The sequence below is a fragment of the Prunus avium genome, chromosome 1, assembly GCF_965620075.1.
Source record: "Prunus avium chromosome 1, drPruAviu1.hap1.1, whole genome shotgun sequence".
NCBI classification, from domain to species: Eukaryota; Viridiplantae; Streptophyta; class Magnoliopsida; order Rosales; family Rosaceae; genus Prunus; species Prunus avium.
This window is the reverse complement of record NC_142284.1, coordinates 50854024-50869785: the sequence shown is the minus strand read 5'-3', so window position 1 is coordinate 50869785 and position 15762 is coordinate 50854024. Positions and strand designations below refer to the sequence as shown.

The 15762-nt window shown below is 37.1% G+C and overlaps 2 protein-coding genes across 2 annotated transcripts; both read left to right on the top strand.

The window, feature by feature from the left end:
- Positions 1–5497: 5497 nt before the first annotated feature.
- LOC110761980 (uncharacterized) lies at positions 5498–7079 on the top strand. Its single transcript, XM_021964570.2, has 3 exons — positions 5498–6112; positions 6201–6386; positions 6479–7079. The coding sequence occupies exons 1-3, from the start codon at positions 5627–5629 to the stop codon at positions 6758–6760; spliced, it is 954 nt and encodes a 317-aa protein (XP_021820262.1). The 5' UTR covers positions 5498–5626; the 3' UTR covers positions 6761–7079.
- Positions 7080–7778: 699 nt separating this feature from the next.
- Positions 7779–11001, top strand: SBP1 (S-ribonuclease binding protein 1). Its single transcript, XM_021964605.2, has 4 exons — positions 7779–7972; positions 8065–8165; positions 8476–8792; positions 10221–11001. The coding sequence occupies exons 1-4, from the start codon at positions 7899–7901 to the stop codon at positions 10746–10748; spliced, it is 1020 nt and encodes a 339-aa protein (XP_021820297.2). The 5' UTR covers positions 7779–7898; the 3' UTR covers positions 10749–11001.
- The last annotated feature ends 4761 nt before the right edge of the window (positions 11002–15762 follow it).

Below are 15762 nucleotides of genomic sequence, written 5' to 3'. Positions count from 1 at the left end.
GAATTTAGTTTCAACGTTAAAACTATAGGCTTTACTTTATGTACATAAATAAAAACCTAAAAACTAGAAATAAGAACACATTAACAATCAGAAATTAACTCACCAAATCCAAACAACAACATCTAAAATTGAATCAAGAAGTTCTTTAGCCGTGGCTTGTGCTTTCCCTGCCGGAGCCATCTTTGTATAGTTGTATATAGGGTGGGCATGGGTTGGTCAGGTTGTAGAGGCAAGAAAAAAACAGAGAGAGAGGGGAAGCACAGGGAGGAGAGAGGGCAGAGGGAGAGAGACAGAGACAGAGACAGAGACAGAGAGGCTAAATGTTTTTTTAATAGATTTTCATCAAAAAAATATTTCTTTATTTATTTAATCCACATGTCATGATGTGATTGGACATGTGGGCTCCATTTATCTTCCACATTAGATACTTAACAGAATTTCTAACGGTAGGGACCATTTGTGATAAAAAAAACTCAAACGTTAAGTACTATTAGTGTTACAAAAAAACCTTAAGGACCATTCGTGATAATTTCGTAAACGTAAATGACCATTTGTGATAAAAAGCCTTATTTTTATCAAAGTGCGATAACTTCATTGAACCAACAATATCATAGTACAAGAAGAAAAAATGAACTTTAGTAATGTAACAAGTGTGGCCTCATTAAAATTTTGCCTTTAAAAACCCCCAAATGGAGGACAATTTGGTCAAGGAAAAAGAGTATTACTACATCACATTCAGTATAAAATTAATTTAAGAAAAAAAGTTGTCATTGGCCAAAACATCAAGAATTCATAAAGGACCATTCTCTAACCACACTTGAAAGTCCTGAGACAGGAGCGCCTGCTTAGCCAATAGATGAGCAACCTCGTTCCACTTTCGAAGAGCAAATTGACAAGAAATATGAGCAAAACGATTAAAAAGGTTCCTGACTTCATCTACTAAAGCACCCTTCACCGACCAACTTTGCTCATAAGTTTGAAGATTCATAATAATCTATTTTGCATCCATTTCCAAAATGACATAAAGATGCCCCATTTGACTTGCAATATGTAATTCCAAAATTGCTGCATCCACCATGTTGTTGTCATCAAACGAAATAGAAAGAACCTTGATTTTCTTAGGACGCATGATCTGCTGAGAGCCTTGATTGAAGTCATCAAGAAAACCACCCAAAGGAGTAATAGTATTAGTAACATCTGTGAGAGAAATAGTGGAATAAGCAACACCTTTTACACTAGCAGACATTTTCTATCCCTTGTGAGAAGTGGAGGATAAAACCTTTGGGCCACATCATGTAAGGTAGATGTAACAGGGAGGCTCAACTGAGATGTATGAGACATAGAAACTTGGGCCTCTAACTTACCAATAGGTAAAGGAGAAACCACTCCAGACGTTTGAAATCCATGTAACTGGCTGATCTCCTTATTTGAATGAGATAAAACTGAATAACCGCTACTAACTATTGTGTTGTGCCCAGCCGATTGCGGAACCACCTTAGAAGAAAGATCAATCCGACAACGGTCTTCGTCATAAGTTGGTCCTGCCAAATCAGGAAAGGTGATTAACTTGTCACGAGCCCGTTGATTTGAGAAACGCGAACCACCAATAGGCTCCAGAGTAGCATGCAAAGTGCTACTGAAAGGTTTCATTGCACCCACACGAATGTCCATAGAAGGCCTGGAACAATCTGGTGTCCAATGCTCTAAGCTCCCACAATCATGGCAGAATTCCGGCAATCTCTCATAAGTAAAATCAACCCATTTTGAACCAATTTCCTAAAAAGAAATATTCATACCCTTCCACAAAGGCTTGGTGACATCAACTCGAACTCTGATACGCAAGCATCGATCGACACAGTCTCCAGCAGCACATGTTCAACATCAAGAGAAGAACCCAAACGATTGCCAATCAAACGGGCCACCAAAACCGTTATACTGAGAATGGACAAATTATGGACATGAATCCAAAAAATAGTAGTTGTGAGTGAAATTTCACAAAGCGTTAAGTTTCTAATTGTTGTCCCAATATGAACTAATTCCTATTTCCAAGTGAAATGAAAAAAATAATATATATATATATATATATATTTCCTATATTTTTTTTTTCTTAATGAAACTAATTCCAATATATGCTTACCAAAAATGGCCCATTTGTAGATCTCCATTTCATGGTTCGGCTCGGCTTAACAAAGAAGTATCGTCCTACTTATTTAAAGTTTGAGAATAAGTCAAGGGCAATCGATGCCTTTAATCATAGATTTTATCCAATAGAACTTGTTCTCAAACTCCAGCTATCTGGAGGGAAGCTTAGGAGGGAACCAACTAGTAGACGATTCAATTAGTCTTTGGCCTTTATACCCAAGTCAGACGAACAATTTGCACGTCAGTATTGTTGCGGGCCTCCACCATAGTTTTCTCTGGCTTCGTCCCACTCACGTATTATGCATAGTTTTTTTGGGTCCCGAGAGTATTCCAATTTTTATAAGTTTCTTAAAATGGGTTTTTGTTTTCGGGTTGAACAAAACGGATTTTACGTTTGAGAAAGCATCCTTGTTGGTTTCCTAAATGTTAAGCCCGACTAAATCTCAATTGGATTTTGGGCCTTAGTTGAGATGGTCATAAAGATGGCCTATTATACATAATTAGTTCTCAAATTATATTTAGGCTTAGTTACACCAATGCCCCCTGAAACTATAGTCAAATCTTACATTGGCCCCCCTCCCCCCAAACTTAAAATGGGCCATTTACCCCGCTTGACCGTGGTTTGGTGATCTACTTTGGCCCATGCCGTCAACTCCATCTAAAAGTTTGTTAACTATAATGACGTGGCATGAGTGTTTTTGTAATTTCATACACATGGATCCTTATCCACCAATTAAGGGGTGACGTGGCAAGTGAAGCCCACCTCTAGAAAGAATCTCTCCCCCCCCCACCCCACCCCTCCAACTCCCTATTAGTAGCCATAAACCAAGTTGTCTTTCTCCTCCATATTTGTATGTAACGTTCAGTCAACAAAACCCTAGTAAGCTTAAACCCTACAAACTCTTTCAAATTTAGAACCAACCCATTAAAGCCCTCAACTTTAGGAAGCAAGAATACCTAGAAAATGTGATCTCTAAGAACAAAAAAATTTCATTGAAATACAACACAAGAACCCCATAAGAATTTATGTGAAACTGAGCTAGAAAAGTCTAATTTTTCAAGGAAAATTTGGAACTCTAGAAACCAAAACTCGTCTTTCAATGCTAAAAGCTAGAGAACCCAATGCTATAACTCCTCCAGCGCTGAGGTTTGTCTCCATCGTTGTAGAGAAAGCACAGAGCTTCAATGTCCAGAAACTGAATTTCAGTATAAAAAAAAAATATTGTAAACAACGTCCCAGAATTACAAGGAACTAGAAGCACAAATTCTTGTTGTGATTTCAGAAATACTTTGAAGAAATGTAAATTTAGGGTTTTGCAGGAGAAGGAAGAGAAATAAATAAACTATTAAAATTAGAAAATAATAGGGTTTTACGAAACTATCAAATTGCATCCTTAATGTTTTTTTGTGCCATTCCTGGTCCTCAAGGTTAGTATGTGTGCTTACAAATGGTCCCTGCCATTAGGTTCCGTCAAATATTTAGTTAGTTTACTGACGTGGCATATATATAACCTGAGGTTCACACACCTATCACAAATGGTCCCTGTGAAATTTTTTGATTTTTTCATTTAAAATTCATAAAATGTTAGTTTTCTTTTTTAAATTTTATGAAATTTAAATTATTGAAAAATATATGTTGTATTTTGAATGCACGTGACACTATATTATTGGTGATGTGAGCTCTACATATATGCCACATAAACAAACTAATGGAGTTTTTAAAAAATAATTTAAAATTCATAAAATTTAAAAATGAAAAAACCAAGGGTTTAGGGTTCATAAATGGTCATCAATGTTAAAATCTTTATATAACTGGTTTTTTCATTTTTAAATTTTATGAAATTTAAATTGTTTTTTAAAAACTCCATTAGTTTGTTGATGGGGCATATATATGGAGCCCACATCTCCAATAATATAGTGTCACGTGTATTTAAAATACAATATATATTTGTAAATAATTTAAAAAAGAAAACCAACATTTTATGAATTTTAAATGAAAACCTAAAAAAAAATTTGTATAGACCATTTATGATAGGTGTGTGAACCTCATGGATGTTTTGTGATATATATATATGTCATGTCAGCAAATTAACAGAGTTTTTGACAAAACCTAACGACAAGGACCATTTGTGAGCACACATACTCACCTTGAGGATCACGAATGACACAAAAAAAATATTTAAAGATGCAATCTGATAGTTTCGTAAACCTTATAGACATTTTGTGATGTTAAGCTTTTAAATATTAATGAATTTGAAATTACAAAGACACCTTTGTCACATCATCATAGTTAACATATTTTTGGACAGAGTTGATGGCATGTGGTAAAGTGGGTCACCAAACCACGGTCAAGCAGGATAAATAGACCACTTTAAGTTTGTGGGGCAATATGAGATTTGACCATAATTTCAGTGGGCAGTAGTGTAAATAAGCTTACATTATGTGTGTTACTGTTAAATAGAATTACATCCTTTATTCCCTTCTTATGGGATTAAACATGATAAGTTCATTCACAGGAGGTTTAGTTCACAAACCAAATGATTCTTTATTATATGTTTGAACATTTTTCAAGTCTAATTAAATTCCCCACATAAACAATAACCCAATAAATAACAAATATAGCACATGGATTAGATCACCTTTGTTAGCTACGGCGGACGCATTACATCTCTTAAGCATATTATAACAAATATATATGCACCAGGACTTCTTTTTCTTTCACATGGATTCACATGTTTATATGGAGCCCACATTTACATTCTAATTTTCTGTTTAACAAAGCTTTCACAAAAGTAATACCAACTATATAAGACTTCTCAATTTGGCAATTTTTGAATAAATGCATGCCTACATTTTTACAATGTGTTATCGAGGAAGTAATTAGGGAATGCTTTTGTAGGTTAGATCAATTAATTAAGAGCATTGTAAATATGGGTTAGACAAGTTAATTAAGGTATTGTGTTCATTCTTTTGCATTCAAATTTGAACCTCCTCCCCGTACATTATAGTAGTTTAGAATTAAATTAATTTAGAATATCACAATTATAAATTTTTAAGGGAAAAAAAAGAACTATTCTAAGAACACTAACAAACAAATCGAATTGATATATTGGATCAATTACATATATTTATATTTATTTATCGATTTATTATTTAATTTGGCATCATAGTCCCGCGGTGCCAACTGTGATATGTCTGTCAGTTAATTAAGTTCCTCGCTGTTTCGTCTACCCAAAAGTTTTTCTCTTGCATTCCCACCAAACACTAGCACAAACATTTACCCACTAATTAAAAATTAAAATCAGCACTTTTGTCTTTCTCTCCATTTCAGTAAGGTATAATATTACTCCGAGTCCCCCCCTTAACTCAAACCCCCCGTTCTTAAATCCTAATCATACCCCCCCTACACTCTCTCCATTTTCAGAGCATCCCCCTCCATTAAAGCACTGCAATTGAAGACGACGACCCAAACAAATCCCACACAATGCACGCCAAGACCGACTCGGAGGTCACGAGCCTCGCGGCGTCGTCCCCCACCAGATCTCCGCGCCGCCCAGTCTACTACGTCCAGAGCCCCTCACGTGACTCGCACGACGGCGAGAAGACCACGACGTCGTTTCAGTCCACCCCCGTGATCAGCCCCGTCGGCTCCCCGCCCCACTCTCACTCCTCCGTCGGCCGCCACTCCCGCGAGTCCTCCTCCACCCGGTTCTCCGGGTCCCTGAAACCCGGATCCAGAAAGATCAACCCCAACGACGGGTCGCGCCACCACCGGAAGGGTCAGAAGCCATGGAAGGAGCAGGCCGTGATCGAAGAGGAAGGCCTTCTGGAAGGCGAAGAGGGGTCCAAGGGCTTTCCTCGCCGCTGCTATTTTCCCGCTTTCGTCCTCGGCTTCTTCCTCCTATTCTCTATGTTCTCTCTGATTCTCTGGGGTGCCAGTAAGCCCATGAAACCCAAGATCACCATGAAGGTTGGTTCGATTATCTCGTCCTGAAGCTCCATTTCGATAATTGACTTTCTGGTCGTTACTAATTCGCGTTAATTTTGTTTAATTGCAGAGTGTTACGTTCGAACAGTTCAAGATTCAAGCTGGCTCGGATGCTACTGGCGTAGCCACTGATATGATCTCAGTCAATTCGACAGTGAAGTTCACATTTCGCAACACTGGCACATTCTTCGGGATGCACGTCTCGCCAAAACCCCTAGATCTATCCTACTCCCAAATCACCATAGCCTCTGGAACTGTAAGTCCATCGACTCTCAGTTTCCATCGCTACAAGCAAAAACGTTTTGAACTTTAATCAATTGCATTGTTAATCCCAATTGGGTTCTGCAGATTAAGAAGTTTTATCAGTCGAGAAAGAGCCAGAGATCGATCTCTGTGTCAGTGATCGGCAATAAAATTCCGCTGTATGGCAGTGGCGCGAGCATGAGCACCTCAACAGGGACGACGGCGCTGCCAGTGCCTCTGCAATTGAACTTCGTGATTCGATCTCGAGCCTACGTCTTGGGCAAGCTGGTGAAGCCAAATTTCAACAGGCGGATTCAGTGTTCAGTAACTTTCGATCCCAAAAAGCTCAACGTTCCAATCTCGCTCAAGAATTGCACCACTAGTTGATTGACAGAAAAGGAGGAGGCGCACAAAAATTTTAATTTTGTATTCTTTCTTTGTTTCTTTTCGTTGAAGACTGAAGAGAACAAGTGGTGGCCAACTCAGCGGGCATACCGGGCAGAGAGTGAGAAAACGCGGTTTTGGACCTTTTGGGCTGCCCGAGTGCCCGGAGAGTGTTGATTACAGGTTGTATTTTACGATATTGGGTAGTCATATTACCTTCTCTCTTGTTTTATTTATCTTTCTTTTCTTTTTATTTTTCTTTTGTAAAAGTAAGAAATTATTTATTTATTCTAAATAATGCAAATCTCATTCATTAGGGTTAGGTGGTTCTGTAATTGTGATTAGATAATTGTTTTGTCATCTTAAAGTTTAAACTTTTATATAATGAAATATGTAATAAGATTTATAGCGAGTGCAAAGGGTTCAAAGCATCTCCACCATCTACACTTACCACATGTATTACTAAATTTGTTTATCAAATCATGTGTTTGACAAATTAAGTAAAAAATTAAGTAAACAACACGACATAAATGGGATAAAATCCATGACGAAACTAAGTCATTGCAATAGACATTGTACATGCCCATTCCCAAGAGAAACTTTTGATTTTTACTATCACACCGTTGCGTGTTATAGTATGATTGTTGACAAAATGTCAATTTTTTTCTTTTTCTTTTTGATACAAGCGATATTGGAGGAAGGAAATTCGAATACATAATCTGTGCATGAATAATTATTCTTAATCACTTGAGCTACAAGCTTATGTCACTAAATCATAGACCGGGCTGAAAAACAATTATCAGGCCCATGAATGAGTCGACCGATATTGGACCGCCAGCCCCGTACAGAGGTCCAACGAATGTAGGAGTAACTACCGCGAAAGGTCCTTCCCCTTGCTGGTAAAATGTGCTAAATTTACGAAGTTGCCCACGAATTGCAAATTGATGGTAAATAATAAAAATATTAAATGAGGACAAGCGGTAAAAATTAAAGATGGAATCTTCCCACGGCCAGCTCGCCAGTTGTGCATATGACACAAGTAACCCCCCCCTCTCTCTCTCCTCTCTTTCTCTCTCTGCCTCAGGAGGATCAATTCAATTCTGAAATTTGTGTGTCTCGGACTCTCTCAGCTTCATGAGTTATGGCTCTTCCTCAACACCACTTTCAACAGCACTACCCACCCCAACAACAACAACAATCTTCTAAGTCTTTCAGGTAATTTTCTTCTTCTTCTTCAAATTCCTCTAATAATAATTTTTGCATTTCTTTTTTTTTAAGCTTTTTTTTTCTTCACATTTTTGTTGTAGAAATTTGTACACAATCGACGGTCAGATGACGCCGGCTGTGGCCTATTACGACCCCAGCACTTTACAAGATCACTCGCAGCATCCCCCTTATGTTCCACCCTGTAATTTATCTTTCCTCCTCTTTTCTCTGTTCTTTTTTTCTTTTTCTTTTTTATGCTCCGTTTGGCTGCCGAGAGTTTGTAACAAACTATAGCTCAGAAATTGAAAATTCATTGAAAAAGTGATCTTCTTGCTGCGAATTTGAGCTAAATTTATAATCTTTTAGGAAATAAACTGCAGAAAGCGCGTGACTTTAATTAATTAAGGCTTTATTTTTCTCATCTTTCCCGAATTGTCTTAGCAAGGGCCTTATATCTTTTCTTTAACCTTCAGCTTGTGCAACATTACCTAAAATTAGCGGTATTTTTTTAGTTCATGTAGTAGGGTTTGCACCTGGTCCGGTCGCTGCAACAGACGGCAGTGATAATGGAGCTGATTTGCAATGGCAATATGGCTTCGAATCCAAAAGGAAAAAACTCAAGGAACAGGATTTCTTGGAGAACAACTCACAGATATCATCTGTTGAGTTACTACAACCGAGATCAGTCTCCACGGGCTTGGGCTTGTCCCTTGACAATACTAGAATGGCTTCTACCGGCGACTCCGCGTTGCTGTCACTCATCGGGGATGACGTGGATCATGAGCTACAACGACAGGATGCTGAGATTGACAGGTTCCTCAAGGCTCAGGTCTGGTTTCTTTTGCAAAGACCTTATCTTGTTGCTTTGTTGAATATATTGTAGGAACTGATTTACATGGTTGCAAAAGGATTTACTATTTAGTGTTTATAAGAGCATGGTTTACTTAATCTGCTCATAAATGGTCTCCCAGTTTCATAGACCAGTTTCATATATGTTTATAGTGGGATTGTGTCATTGTTTTGCTGATCATGTCATTTTTGTTGGGTTTATGTGTTAGTTTGAACATCTAAGTTTTGATCGCAGTTTCATGGATTTCGTTTCGAATGATTTCATTCTATAAAAGCGTGGATTGATTTTCAATTAATGATATGTATGGTGTGATACGTTGTTAAGTTTAGTCTAAATCCTAATGGCAAAGTTATATTTCAACAGTGTTCAAAATCCAAAGCGTATACGTGTAGCATAATAATCTAATCTATTGCAGTTATGGAATGTCTTTTTACATTTAAGGTCATTATGATTAGAGTCTGTCATGTAAATCAATTCAAGATGCTACTCAAAAGATTATCCAGCTTATCAAATACATTTGACGGTTGAACATCACGGATAATGTTTGCGTCCATTTGGAGTATGATGTTCGTCTAATTATGATTCGATATATATAACCAAAAGATCTGCCATGTGTTACTAAATTTATGGCAGATCTTTTAATAATAAATATCTTTGCCCAACCGTAGTTTGACAATTTTGATTCTTCCTTTTCACTGATGTAGATACAATCCAACTGTGAACTGTATTGAATACATTGGAATCATTAATTTAACAATGAGAGGCTGAATTAATTAAACTGAGCTAGATTTTGCAAAAACCTGATATTTGTCTAATATCGTGAGTATTCCATTTTGATGGAGGATCCTTGTGGTTAATGCCTATTTATACTGGTGAGTCCTTCAAAGATGATTTGTTGTCAATGGTGCTTATGGACGTAGAAGATGTGGTGGTGTGAAGGAAAGTTTAGTTCTGTATGTTCATGGTTAAGTCCTCTTTTGCTAGTTAGATTCCTTGTGGGGGGTTTTGTCTGTCTCACTTTGATGCCATCTTTTGGGTAGGTTCTGGAACTACGTTATGCTATATTTATGTTGCTTGTGTGGGAGATACTCCCAGAGAGTTTGGATGAATGTTTCTTTTTTACTTCTCGACGCTTGAGGGTTGACAGCTGTTGTTTTGGCAAGAAATAAGTTATCGAAATGGATAAAGAAGTAGTTTTCTTTCTTATTCTAGTAAATCTTGCAACTTCTTTTTTCCTCAAGGAATCTCTCCGGGATTTCTGTGTTGGCCCTTCCACTTTTGGCTTGCTGTGGGTCACCAGTGCTTTCTGGTGGTTGCTTTTGGTGTGCACGTGTTTACTTACTAGGAACGACAACATTTGTATAATTCTTCTAAACTAAATTTAGATATCTTTTTTCCTATTTATAGGGTGACCGATTGCGGCAAAATATCCTGGAGAAGGTCCAAGCTACCCAACTTCAAACTCTCTCGGTTGTAGAAGAAAAAGTCCTTCAGAAGCTGCGAGAGAAAGAAGCAGAAGTGGAGAGCATTAACAAGAAGAATATGGAGCTTGAAGAGCGAATGGAACAGTTGACTGTTGAAGCAGGTGCTTGGCAACAGCTCGCCAGGCGCAACGAAAACATGATATCATCTCTAAGGTTCAATCTTCAGCATGTATATGCGCAAAGTAGAGATAGTAAAGAAGGATGTGGTGACAGTGAGGTAGATGATACAGCTTCTTGCTGCAATGGCCGTACCCTCAATTTTGATATGTTTTGCAAGGAGAACAATGATGTGAAAGAGATGATGACTTGCAAGGCCTGCAGAGTCAATGAAGTGTGCATGCTTCTATTACCTTGTAAGCATCTTTGCCTATGTAAAGATTGTGAAAGTAAGCTTAGCCTTTGTCCTCTGTGTCAGTCCTCTAAGTTTATCGGCATGGAGGTATATTTGTAACGCGTTACGCGTCAAAGCTCTTATTTTCATGTCGAAGTCATATGTCTTAAGTCATATGCATTGTTGTTGTCATCTGATGATTGCTCGCTTGAGCACAAGACTGCCATTATTTGGCCACCCAAAAATAGGGCTTAAGAGCAAAGAGCTGCATTGGCATTAGCCGTTTTGTGAATAGTAGCATGATTCTAAATATTCTTATACTGTTATATATGTTTGTTTCTATATGAATTCTGAAATACTTTGTTTCGACTTACTGAACAAACATCAATCAATTGAACCTTCCTTTTGAACCTCCCAAAAGGAAGGGCTCCTTTGAACCTAAATCTTAGATATTCTGTAGCTGCTGATGTTTAAAGCATACTAGTTTTCTTCATAATGTAAATTGGCGACGTGCCATTTCTGTATATGATTTTATTTGTGTCTGAGATTGTTACGTAATTGAATGTGTGACATGCTTGTCTTCTTTGGTGCAATAACTTGTATGGGGTGTCAAATTTAGGAACTCAAAAAGTAGGAGAGTGGTTAGCCAACTGTGAAGTGAACCATTCATGATTCATGAACCATGAGCAGGATTGTATTACGTGGCTGCATTTGATTGTTCGATGATTGCTTGTGATACAATGACTTGAGAGTTGAGATAATTGTTATGTTGCTTTCTTGTACAAGCTATTAGCTATGTTTGCTGAACGATGCAGTATGTAACGTGCAAGGCTCTAACACCTCTGTTGTATACTCCACCTGCTAAACCCATTTATGGGTGAGAACTGAAAAAATATTGTATGAACTGGTTTAAGTAATTCAATATCAATTTTCTTTTATTTCCGACACGGCAACCCGTTACCCGGCCCGACACGGCAACCCGTTACCCGGCCCGACACGGCGACCCGTTAATAGCTAGAAGAGAACATGTTCATGGGCCTAATAAAGCAACTGAACTGGCCTGCAATGGGACATGATAAAGTCCGTCCCATTTTCTTGTTAATTTCTTATCTTTCCAGCCCTCCAAACAGGGCCAAGAAACCTTGTAGCTGGATTTCTTTTGTCATCTGTGATACGCAACCCACAAGGAGATTAAGAAAAGTAGCTGAGCCAAGCCAGTTAGCCTAAGAAAAGTAGCCCAATATGATCTAATAATTTACCTTTAAATTCAATGGTAATAATAAAAGTATGAAATGAATACAATTTTCTACCCAAATGTTATAATATGGTATGAATCTTGGGGAGGAAGGTAATAGTTTTGGGTTGGTGTTAGAGAAAAGTGAAGGGAGGGAAATTGAAGTTGCTTTTGGTGGAGGGAGGGAGAAGATTGATCAACTTTTTTCTAATCATGCCTTAGAAAGTGATGACAAAGAGGAAAGTGAATATGCTTCCCCCATGATTGTAAAACTATTATCTCTCTCTCTCTCTCTCTCTCTCTCTAGCAAATTGCAACTAGCAACTCCATTATTATTGCTATTATTATTTCTATTATCATTATTATTTCCACCTCCACTTCCACCACCGCAAACCCCAGCCGAACTAAGTCCTGTCATACTCAAGCTCATGCACTTTTTTTTTTTCTCCCCAATTAACTACATCAACATGACCTCTCTCCCTCTCTCTTTTCTTAATTTCCTAAAAGTCCATGAATGAATGAATTAGCCTAGATGGGTTTATTACATATGGATTAATTTCCATTTTTATTTATTTATTGAATTGAGGAATAGGATCAAGATTGAAACTTTACCTGATCAGTTCAATCATTCCAACCCCTCCTCCTCCTTATTCCCTATAAAGCTGTGGATTTTATTTTGGTTCACTTTCTTTTATTTCTTGTTTCTATTGTGGGGACTTTGCCCAGCCTTTTCATGGCTTCATTCCACTTTGTATCTCTTTGCCTTCTTTTCACCAGACGTTCGTATGTTAGTGAAAGTATATTTGGGGCTCCAGCTTTATATTCTCCACAGTCAAAAGTTATTCCATCGATCCCATTTCATTCTAAAGTGAATCCATGAGCTTTTCTGATCGCCATATCTTCAATACATAATACCCTTCTTTTTCTTTTTTCTTTTTTTCTTTTTTGCCATTGTATTTGGGTGTGTGAGATTTTATCAATTTGGAATTTGTTTTCAGCAAAGAATTCAAAGAAGGTAATAATTATGAAGAAAGTAGTAGGTTTAACAATTATTAGATAATTGTGGTCCGTCTAAATCAACCGTTATCTCCAATGAGATATATAATTGCAATGCCAATGAGATATATAATTGCACAAGGAAAAAAGAGGTTCGCATATCTCCATGGATGGTTTTGGATTCGTGCGTAACACACACTTCTTCTTCTTCTTCTCCTCCAAATTGTTGAATGCAATATAAATTCAAATAATATATGAGTGCATGCATGGCCCCCCCCAAGACCCCCAAAAAAAGAAAAAAAGAAAAGTTGTTCAATATTTTTTTGTTTTTTAGAAAAAGAAAGAAAGAAAAAAAAAAAAAAGACAACGTCCAATTCGATCAGTCATCCAAATAGAACACTTTACAGTTCAAAGTTCCACAAGCATTAAGAGATTGTCTCATATATTTGTACGTATCCCATGGTGTTTGGAGGGACGTGAGACAATTTCACCCTTCTCTGCAAATAAAAGCCAAATTTGAGTGTGTCACATGGACATAGGTTGTTCCAATGTTGGTTTCAACTTTTGGCAAACAGTAGCTTATAATATATATGTTGGTGGTCCTAGAAATAGAAGAAACCCACCTTAACTTCACGTCCCTGTCCATAAGCTCTTCAGATCCTACTTAGAACCTCTAGTGCTCATCAACATTAATTTATCTTCTTCAATGCGTTGAACTTGATGCGTGTGATTTGCATGGTGAATCAATCAATGTAATAACCACACACATTTTGTGCACGCCTTGCCTTATCTCCCTTTTTTCTTTTTCGAATTATACAGTACCATCTGTTACCAGAACATCTTAAATGATATCGGGAGGATCTCCATACCATGAAGAAAGGTTGTAATATAACGACAGAGAAAACTGAGCTAATCTTTCCAATTTTATGTTATAAATGAGGGTGACCATTGGACATAATATGACAATAAGTTAGGTGTAACAATATATATTATGTCACGATATAATATGATTTGTGTATCAGATCGTTTAGAAACTTTATGTCTGATGACATGATTGAGCAGCCAAAAAGGGTTTACTTAGTGGATAATTAGTTGGCAATAATATTTGTATGATTATGGAAATATATATATATATATATATATATATGTACTAATTAAAAGAAAGTAAAAGAAAATTGTATGAAACAAAATTAGCACATGCAAATGCCATGCAATGATCAATTTGTGATGGTTTCATAATAATCAATCGATCAATGAGCAATCCATAAAATCGATTACGATATGGATATGGATATATTGGATATAAATAATTAAATTTCACCGGATTTCGATGATGAGAAGGCGGTGGGGAGGGGGGGGCTTACCATTTTTATATGATGCATTATTGGCTGGCATCAGAAGCAGAAAAAATGCCACTTTAAGCACTTTGCTTTGTGTAAGTAAATGGACGTGAGACTGAGAGAGAGAGAGAGAGAGAGAGAGAGAGAGAGAGAGAGGTGGGTCTTGTTCTTGTATATGCATGAAATGATGGTGAGGATGATGGAGGACCCCACATGAGCTTAATTCATCATCTCATGGGAATCCCTTGGATTGAGGAAGTATATATTTAAGCAAAATTAATTCGTAATTTGCAGCAGCAGCCTTGAGAGCCCTGCGGGGCCCAAAATTTTCAAAGACCTTTTCTTTATGAAGGAACGTTCATGAGCCACCACAGTATAAAAAGAAGAGAAGAGAAGAAGAAAAAGGAATGTGATGTGCATGTGATCCAACAGCCTTTATGTTCCCCTCTACTTGTAATTCTTTCTTTCTTTCTTTCTTTCTTTCTTTCTTTCTATTCTATTCTAACTTGCAAATCACACAAAAAAAACCAACCATTCTAACATTCCCTTTTCTTCTGTGCATATTATGATGTGGTATATGTCTTTCCTTTTTGACATTCGGTGACTCATACTTTTTTGGCTAATCATGTTTAGGTCATACATAGATTAGATTGTACTAAAACTTATTTAATTGGGGTCCCATCTTTATAAGACATGCGAGGTCGGCCATGGTTGATAATATGGCACCGATTCAAAAGTATGTTATTAGTGGAATCTTAGGCTCCAAATATCATATCATGCATGTATAAACATCACCATCATCAATGTTTATATTGTCTTTAACTTGGTAAGCAAGAACAAATGATGGTTATTACGCCACCTTACACCCAAGTTCGAATCTCCCTTCAGCCCTTTTGTTTTTTCTTCTGATCGCTGCTATTCAACAATGGGGATGATGCCCAAGAGCTAATTTGAGGGATCCCTCAATGGAAGCTCTCTGTGTATTTATTATATATGTTTAGAATATACTATCAAATACTCTCATTTATGTATGACTATTTGAATAAAGTCCCTCTCACACGTTTAGAAGGATCTCTTTTTAACGTAGAAGATGAATGAATGTCTTTAACAAAGAAAGAAAGAAAGAAAAGAGGGGAAAGGAAAAAAAGAGATAAGAAAAAAAGGAAAGGAAAGGGAGAAAGATAGTGGATGAAAGACAACTCTTGTTGTTCTCTCCTTTTAATGTAATCCTAAAGTGAGTTAAAATTAACTTTTTTATTCGTTGAAAAAGAAAATGGAGGCCATGCAAGTCTATATATTTTTTTAAACCTTTGGGTAGAGAAGCTGCTTTTTAACGTCTTTTTTGAAGAATTGAACCTTTTGCATGGAAACTAAATCTAAATTATTGCTCTAAACTATTCTTTTAACCTTTCATCTGTCTGTGTATATATGTATACATATATACATAGAACTAGTACTTCTTCTTCAATTATTTCATTTGGGTCCAATAGATATGACTTTCTCATGCACAAAGCTTGGGGAAGTTCACATATATCAAAACCTAATTTTTATTGAGGATATTCGA

What these genes read in the sequence shown, in the direction of transcription:
- LOC110761980 (XM_021964570.2), top strand. Translation starts at nt 5,627, where the DNA reads ATGCACGCCAAGACCGACTCGGAGGTCACGAGCCTCGCGGCGTCGTCC. An exon ending in AACCCAAGATCACCATGAAG is followed by an intron (nt 6,113 to 6,200) that starts GTTGGTTCGATT and finishes GTTTAATTGCAG; the next exon opens with AGTGTTACGTTCGAACAGTT. An exon ending in TCACCATAGCCTCTGGAACT is followed by an intron (nt 6,387 to 6,478) that starts GTAAGTCCATCG and finishes TGGGTTCTGCAG; the next exon opens with ATTAAGAAGTTTTATCAGTC.
- SBP1 (XM_021964605.2), top strand. Translation starts at nt 7,899, where the DNA reads ATGGCTCTTCCTCAACACCACTTTCAACAGCACTACCCACCCCAACAA. An exon ending in CAATCTTCTAAGTCTTTCAG is followed by an intron (nt 7,973 to 8,064) that starts GTAATTTTCTTC and finishes TTTTTGTTGTAG; the next exon opens with AAATTTGTACACAATCGACG. An exon ending in TCCCCCTTATGTTCCACCCT is followed by an intron (nt 8,166 to 8,475) that starts GTAATTTATCTT and finishes GTATTTTTTTAG; the next exon opens with TTCATGTAGTAGGGTTTGCA.